Genomic DNA, 9,044 nt, shown 5'->3' with positions numbered 1-9,044 from the left:
ATCCCTTAAAATTGATAGTTAATGAACCGTTTAATGCGAACTTAAAATATTCTACAAACATATTTATTCCTTTTTTAATAAACAGTGTCTTTACTGTTGACTTTTAGTGTTCTTGTTCAATCAAACTAGGGGTGTGACAAGATGCTCACTCCACAAGATGAGAAGAGATACGGGTTTAAATTTAAGAGAATGAGACGAGATGAGATTTTTACAGTTTTTAAAAAATCTTCAATAATTAAATAAATAACATGGAAAATAGTCTTTTATTCAGCCTTGATTTGAGGTTCAAATCCAATCCTACCTCCAATCTTCAATGCTAATTTCACCCTCACGATTCATCATAACATCACAACTCAAGAGAGAACTTTTCACCTCGACGAGAAATCTTGTCATACGAGATCTCATCACACCCTTATTCATTGGGTCGCCACAGTGGAATGAACCGCCAATTTATCCAGCATATGTTTTACATAGCGAAAGTCCTTCCAGCCGCAACCCAACACTGGGAAACACCCATACACACTCATTCACACACATACACTGCGGCCAATTTAACTTATTCAATTCACATATAGTGGACTGTGGGGTAAACCGGAGCAGCCGGAGGAAACCTACATGAACACGTGGAGAACATGCAAACTCCACACAGAAATGCCAACTGACCCTGTCGGGGCTCGAACTAGCGACTTTCTATCTGTGAGGTGATCATGCTACCCATTGCACCACTGTGACACCCCACACCCTTATTGGAAAAATACAATTTTGCATTGCATTACTTTTAAAGTAACCTTTACCAACACTGGTGATAAGAACTACCATAAATCTATGGGCAAAATGTATTCGAAGTGTAATTATAATCTTTTTTGTTGGTTTTTTTGCTCACATTCATTGACATGGGTGAGGTTTTTGACCTACTGTATACTGCAGCCAGCCACCAGGGGTTGATTCAAGCTTCACTTTTTTTAGATGGTATAGTATAAATTGACCATAAATGATAACATAATTTGCACTATGCAGACATAGTTTAAATATCACATAGTTTAAAAGCACACACAATTGATTTGTGTTGACAAAGTTTACATTATTTTCATTTGCTTAGCCATAATTTTACCTTAACACCACATTTGTATAACATTGTGTGTATTCCAGTTCAAATAAAAGCACAAAAACAATTTTTTTTTTAAATCAGTTTTAAAAATATTTATTTTTTTCTCAGTTTATGCAACATCTGTGCTTTATTAATTTCATATAAAAAAGAGAAGAACAAAAAAAATTCAAGAAAATGTTTTTTTTTCTAACCTGAAAACACAATTTAGGCTAAAAAATAAAGACACAATATCGATGCTCTGATGGTTTGGTGTGATCCTGAAACCGTCCGTCTGTTTGTAGAGCTTCACAGGTGGTTCTGATCAGGCTTCAGGCACCACCACCACCACCACAGTGTAAAAGACCTACATCATGCCGTCATGGCTGGAGGTCAAAGCTATTAAACCAGGGCTTGAACAGTTAATATAAATTGTTTTTACACGTGAGTAATTGGGTTTTTATAGGCCTCTGATTTCACTTGATCTGTTTATGAATGAAAGTGAAACATGTGGACTGAAAGTGGATGGTGCTTCCAAGCTGTTGAAACTCTGTTGATAATTAGTCATCTGAGCGAAGAGAGCAACAGGAAGCACGGACGCTTTTGTCCATGAAGCAGTGAAACGGGATACGTGGAAGGACTTGTGAAAAATTGGACTCTGTGTTTGGCCGGGGTGACTGTAAATATGAGCAAATGTCTCGATTGGATTTTCACTCAGAGCTGGGTGAAGCGGCCGAGTCCAGCTCATCTGCTTCAAGGTCGTGAGGAGATGCGGGCTGTCCTCCTTTCACTCTCTTCCACTTCATCCGTCTGTTTTGAAACCACACTTTCACCTGTGAACGAAAAAGAAGATGCATTAAAAACTGTCTGGAAATGATTTCGAGAATAAATGTGCACTCTCTTGAGTGATTTGAAATCATTCTGCGGCCAACAAATCAAGAGATTTGTGACATTATTTCTGACGGCTAAGCTCTGAGGAAAGCAAGTCTGTGACCCCTGTGCATCCCTTTCTCCCTGTGGAAACACAGGAACATGGACCATCTGTTCCCACACTATTTTTACATGCTCCTTGACTGAATCGGTCTGCCACTCATTTTGAAAGCAAAGGGTGGCAGGCGGCCAAGATATGTAGGATGCATCGGAAAAAAATGGAGAAAGAGTTGCAATGGGATTCGAGAGAAGCCCAGAGTTGTGCTGGGATCTGGCATGTGCTTGGGACTCAGGCCTGGGAAAGCCATCAAGGACCAAGCTAAGTGTGGTCTGAGCTTAACTTTAAAAAATTTCTAAAGGGCGAAGTCAAGGATTGATGGGATGACGGCTCTGCATTGGTATTGTCAATCATATTTCACACAGACTCATTCAGACTTGACGGATGAGTGTTTTCTTGGCAGTTTTCAGACTTAAATACCACTTGAATGAGTGGAAGCATCTATTGTACCTGTCTCTCAGTGAGGTCAAGGTTGACAGCGATCTCATAGCGACGAAGACGTGTCAAGTAGTTGTGGTGGGTGAACTCTGCTTCCAGCTCTCGGAGTTGCTCTTTGGTAAAAGCTGTTCGTTCCTTTCTAGCCTTGCAGTTCGAGTCTGCCTTGAAGCTTGAGTCCTGAATATCTAGAGGATGCAAAGAAAAGAGTCCCATTAACATTAGTTTTATGACATAGCTTAATCAAATTCCGAAGCAAACATTTCATCCAAAAATTTAACTGGCTTTCTTTAGTGGAAGACAAAGACAATATTATTATTCGAAATATGTACAGCCAATGGAGTCCAATGTTGCTTAAAACCCTATACTGACTGTACAAAAACAGTTTTCAACATATATTCTCTTCTCCACTCAAAATAAATAAGATAAAAATGTCTTGCAGATTTGGAATGACATAAGGGTGAGGAAATGATAACACAATTTTCGACTAATCCTATAAAAAAGAAAAAACTCAATGGAAATCCTGAAGTTTGGATCCCCCAGGAGCTGCGTGTGCTTTCATGCATGTTAAGTTTAAAACTCTGTCTGCATTAAAACATGGTTACAAGGCGTTTTGTGGGCCACACAGGGAACACATTTGCACAGGGCTCAGTTCAGATCACAGGGTGTTTGAGCCCCAGTTAAAGCATGCTGAGAGTTTGGGGGTTGTCGGGGCCACAGCTGACCACAGAGGACTCAACTTAGGAAGGAATGCACCGGAACATTGTTAAATCCGCTAACAAAAGAACAAAGACTTGGATCAGTCGGCTGAATTCGGGTCCTATATATTTTCTTTCAAAATGCACTCCAGTAATTGTATGTAAAAATGATTGATGGGTGAAAAAATGAAAATTACTCAATATTTACTCCCCTTCAAGTGGTTATAAACCAGTTTCTTTCTTCTGTTAAACACTGAAGATTATTTTTTGAAAATAAAAACCTAACCATTGACTTCTATAGCAGGAAAAACAAATGAAAGTCAATGGTTCCAGCTTTCTTCAAAATATCTTCATTTGTGTTTAACAGAAGAAAGAACTCATTGAAGTTTGAAACAAGTAAACACTGAGTAAATAATGACAGAATTTTCACTTTTTTAGGTGAACTACCCCTTTAAATCTAATTAGTTATTCCAACTTTGTGACCCACTTGTGTGCTATATATTAGAACAGGTAGCACTAAAAAGAAGGCTGATGCAAATTCTGTATCCTTTAATTTCTATTGACTTTAATTTGTCAATGTGTGAATTCATGTTCCTGGCCAGACTATGAAATGGACCGGACTGCCAGATGTGAGTGGGAAAGTGAGACAAGTATTTTCTCACATATGGCAACCTGTAGCCTCTGTTCCTTTTAGAAGGCGCATTATTATCCTCATTAAAGTCCTGTTCATTTAAATACACTGCTGAGGGTAGTAAATGGAAAGGTGGTGGCAGGTTCGTAGAGAAACACCTGGCACTGTGTGTATGTGCGTGCTCCAAAAAACAGACTCCAATAAATTTCCCCAGCAAAAGCCCATAAACATTTAAGGAGCGACCTCTCTCCCCGGCAGGGTGTCTGGTGGGCATTTGGCATTTTTTTTGTAGAAGGCGCTAAAGTCATTTGTCCACATGAAGTCAAAATTAGTCGACGGGCGTCATTTTATGTTTTATGTCAAATTTTTTTGTTTCTAAAAATGGTCAGGATGCTTTATATGAAGCTTAAATCCACAAAACTGACAGAGGAACCTTAAAAAGACCTTATAATTTTACGTCCTTAAACTGAGGCAAACCTATGACGAAGAACAAAAAAAAAAGATGAGCAAATCCTTCGTGATTCAGAATTCATTTAGAGTGAATTTCACATCTGTTTACAATTTCATCCAATCATTGAGTGTCTGCTTGTCATTTCAGGTAAAAAAAAATAATAAAATAAAGTAAAAACATAATCACTACCAGATTTGATGATCATATTCTCGCCAAAACATTTGCACCTTTTATTGTTCCATCATTTACACCAAATGCTTTTTTTAATATTAATGCATAAACCTGAGCCACTGTGATGAATATTTTCACGATGGTGAATTTCTCTCCAGTCAAATAGAGAGTGTGTTCGGTGGAGATCCTGTTACTGCTTAACGACAGGAAAATGTCAATGGATAAGAATGTAGAAGTGGGATCGCAGGCAAGTTATATTACAGACGTGGTCTGGCTTGTTTCGACCGCAAGTGATGTAGGGTTACATTAAGGTAACTCCGAGAAGGAAAGGGTATATTTATTCCCCACATTAGACTGTGAGGCCTGGATGCATTGTTATAGTAGAGGGCCTGATGATGTATTCGAACTAATCATTTTTACATGCCACTCATAACCTATATATTGTCCTGCTGTTTCGGCCAATCCAATCGAAAGCACTATTGGGGAAGGTTATTTATCCTTAAGAATTTTTCCCTGATCCCAGAAAAGCAAAGCTGTCTCAGTTTCCACAGAAGGGCTGAGAGATTAAATTAATGCGCCAGATGTGCCACAAACACTGAGGTTCACTTTTCCTTCTTCTGGAATAGCATGAAATTGGAAATATGGCTAGCTTTCATTATTAAAATGATGTAGATTTAATCAAATCTTTATAATAATCAGTCAGATGCTGTAAGACTTGTCGGAAACTACATTTAAGATATTAAAATGGGTGAATAGGAAGTCTCAGTCTTAAAGTTTTTGTGGTGGTGCCTTGAACTAGTTTGATACAGAGAGTACTGTGACATTGGAGTAATTATAATAAATAGAAAAAAAAAAAAACTTTATGATTTCGGTACATTTTTGATACTGGAAACAGAAGATGCTGGATTGAATATCTGTTCAGATGCGCCTCCCAAGTTTGATTCATATCCATAATACATATTGCACTTTTTAACTCTAACCAATTTACATTCATCAACATGAAATCTGATCATTAACATTTCCGATTTTCTATAATCAAAATGAATGTTTTAGAAAATCAGATCTGGGTTAAGAAAGTGGCACAGATGTTACAGAATGTCAAAACTGCCAAAAGGATGATTTGAAAACAATAGCAAACACTATCAAGTTGAACTTTACCTAAGAGCCTCCAACAATAGAAGGAAGCAACAGCAGAGTAATATGCAGAAAACAATATGTTAAGGGTCATACTTCAAGTGCACGCTTGCTGTGAGAAGTTTTAAATAGAATACCTGTAATAAAACTCTATTACTTATGTAAAGGAACAGAATTCTATACAGTTCTATTATCACGTAGCCTCATATCATTCAAAACCTGTATGTATTTAATATTATTATTATTATTATTATTATTATTATTATTATTATTATTATTATAACTATTATTATTCATTCATTCATTTTCTTTTCGGCATAGTTCCTTTATTAATCAGAGGTTGCCAAAGCAGAATGAATCGCCAACTTAACCATCATATGTTTTACGCAGCGAATGCCCTTTCAGCTATTATTCATTCATTCATTTTCTTTTCGGCTTAGTCGCTTTATTAATCTGGGGTCACCACAGCGGAATGAACCGCCAACTTATCCAGCACATGTTTTATGCAGCGGATGCTCTTCCAGCTGCACCCATCTTTGGGAAACATCCATACACACTCTTTCACACTCATACACTACAGACAATTTAGCCTTCCCAATTCACCTGTACCACATGTCTTTGTACTGTGGGGGAAACCGGAGCACCCAGAGGAAACCCACGTGAACACAGGGAGAACATGCAAACTCCACACAGAAACTTCAGACCTCATTGACTATATAGCGGAATATATAGGGTAATGTAATTGACGGTCAGAATCAAGTGTTTTGTCCAAGGAAAATAACAATCAAGTTTGAAATGACATTAATCTTATTTGGATAAACATTGACCATTCTCACTATAACCACAGCAAGGATGTGCTTAACCAGATCTACTCCAACCAACCAACATCATTTTTAATATCAAGTAACTTGGACAGTTCTCAAAAAAAGAAGAAGATGAAGAAAACAACCACATGACTATGACTGAATCCCTCCAGCCATCATATCTCACTCTTGCCTAAAATGACTCACCTGTGACTTCTCTTTTCCGCTTGGAGCTTTTTTTCTCAGTGTCGACTGCTGGCACACTTTGAGGTGAGTAGTCTCCTTCTAGACACCCAGTGACTGCTCCAGCCAGCCTGTCTCCCCCTGCACTGTCCATTTCAGCTCCCACTGCCTCTGCCGCCCCCTGGCACGGCTCTTGCCCTCTGCCTCTGGGCTCGCATGGAGAGAACTGCCACTCTGTCCTCTGGTACCCGCCGTGCGTCTCTGGATAGAGTCTGTCCTCTCGAGGGTACGCATGTGGCGCTGGCACCAGGCAGGAGCTGGAGAAGTCCGTGTAGGCCAGGAAGTCATGCTTCTGGTGTAGGGTGAACGGGGCCTGCTGGTAAGGCTGAATCCCGGCTCCGGAGCCACCCGAATGAGGACTCCTGACGCATCCCCATAAAGCGCCACCTGTATGAGGGCTCCGCATGCAACTGCTGGCTGACTGTTCCATACTGAAGTGTTGGTGGAGTCCTCAATGATGCAGCTTTTTGGGAAATATCCACTTCAGCATGTGCCTCCTTTGCAGAACAACTAGGAAATCAAAGACCTTCCTGCTGCGGCCTTTCCTTGGCGTAACGCATCAGCTCTCAGTTTCTCATTCGGTGTGCAGACTGACCCACTACATCCACTCGCAGCTCTACACGCTCTTTTCACAGCTCTGAGACATTCCTGACAAGCGATCCCTCCTCCTTTTTAAACGCTTAGGTGGGAAAGAGTAGCAAGTTTATGGAGTGTAACGTGAGCTTGCAGAGGAGGAGTCCTGGGTTCCACATGTTGGTGCCCCCCAAAACCCAGCCCTGCCTCATATACTATTAATCATGGGGGATTTTATACGCACATCTAATGGGATTTCCAGGTGCTGGCTTTTTAAAGGAACATTGTCTGTAAAATATCAACTGAACACCCACACAGGGAAGTTGACCGGATTCTCTTTTTCTGCATCTTTTATCCCCAGAACCCTCATTTTCACTTTTTTAATGCTTTGTTTTTTGTTTTGTTCTTTTGTGGAAATTTGGGTTTTTTGTAGGGCTTTTCTTTTACGCTGGTCCTCTGCGGTTTGTGTTATGGACGTGTGGATTGGGGTTTCTCTCACACTTGTTGGAAAGGCCTGATTTAAGTAGTGATTTCTTTCACACCTCTTGCGCACATAAGCTCTATAGGAGAACAAACACACAAACATGCTCTCATTTGTTTTAACACCAAATTAGTATGTGAACTCATTAGCAACTTAATTGATTGAATAATTCATAAGAAATATGTCTTGTTTTAAAACTGCACATTTAAAACCTGCTTGATAAAGTAATAGGCTAACAAATATATACCAACAATTACAGTGTTACACATAGCAGTGCTGTGTGTACAGTTTTATTTATGTTTTATAATATGTAGTTTGAATGAATGTACAGTTTGGGGTTAGCCATTTCTATTTCTAATTTATTAACTTGTGTTTATTTGTATTTTTTAATAAATATATGAGTTATTTTATTCTCTCTAGGAAAACTTGCTTGAAAATACAGTGAAATCAGTAAAATTGTGAGATATTACAATTTAAAATAGCACTTTTCAATATAGTAATTTAAGTAATTTAAAAGTAATTTAAGTAATTGATTGAATAAAATTGACTAATTTTAGAATCTTTAGAATTATTTGACAAACAGCAATGTTGTGAACGTTAGCTCATTTAGCTCATTTCAAAAGCAACTGCACTGTAAAACCTAATAAGTTAGGGCAACTCAAATCCTTTGAGGAAACTGATTGCAACAAACAATTTAAGTTCAAAAACTAATTCTAATGAGTACTGTGAACCTAATCCATTTGAGTACACGAAGCAATTTGAGCACAGTAAAACCCAGTAAATGAAGAGAACTCAAACCTGTAAAATCCAATAAGTTAAGGCAACTCGAACCGTTTGAGGAAACGGATTGCTACAAACAATTTGAGTTAAAAAACTAATCTATATGAGTACTGTAAACTTACTCCATTTGAATTTAAGTAATGAGGTATTTAATGAACTCATTACCTTCAACACTGAGTTCAAAACTCTTCAAATGAGTAGAATTAACTTAAATTTTGAGTTAACTACACTCATTTCATTTGATACAGTTGACTGTTGGGTTTTAAAGTGTAGTTTTCATGTAAATTTCGCATTATAAAAAATAAAACCGATTGCAACAAACCATTCAAGTGATTAACTAATCCTAATGAGTACTGTGAACTTAATCCATTTGAGTAAACAGAGCAATTTGAGCACAGTAAAACCCAATAAATGAAGAAAACTCAAACCGATTGAGTACTGTAAAACCCAATAAGTTAAGACAACCGTTTGAGGAAACCAATTGCTACAAATCATTTGAGTTAAAAAAATTAATCTATATGAGTACTGTGAACTTACTCCATTTAAGTTGAAGTAATAAGATAATTAAAAGT

At 38.1% G+C, this 9,044-nt stretch overlaps 1 protein-coding gene across 2 annotated transcripts; it reads right to left on the bottom strand.

Moving 5' to 3' along the window:
* Positions 1-1,180: 1,180 nt before the first annotated feature.
* On the bottom strand, positions 1,181-7,325 carry meox1 (mesenchyme homeobox 1). 2 transcript variants are annotated; one of them, XM_056469396.1, is made up of 3 exons: positions 6,603-7,321; positions 2,523-2,695; positions 1,181-1,917 (listed from the first exon to the last, which is right to left on the bottom strand). In XM_056469396.1, exons 1-3 carry the CDS (start codon positions 7,066-7,068, stop codon positions 1,795-1,797), a joined length of 762 nt encoding a protein of 253 aa, XP_056325371.1. In that variant the 5' UTR covers positions 7,069-7,321; the 3' UTR covers positions 1,181-1,794. The 2 variants fall into 2 exon arrangements, with proteins under 2 accessions (XP_056325371.1, XP_056325372.1); XM_056469397.1 differs by lacking the exon at positions 2,523-2,695 and having other exon boundaries at positions 6,603-7,325.
* Positions 7,326-9,044: the final 1,719 nt, after the last annotated feature.

This window comes from Danio aesculapii, chromosome 12 (genome assembly GCF_903798145.1).
Source record: "Danio aesculapii chromosome 12, fDanAes4.1, whole genome shotgun sequence".
Classification (NCBI taxonomy): Eukaryota; Metazoa; Chordata; class Actinopteri; order Cypriniformes; family Danionidae; genus Danio; species Danio aesculapii.
This window is presented reverse-complemented; position numbering and strand designations above follow the sequence as displayed.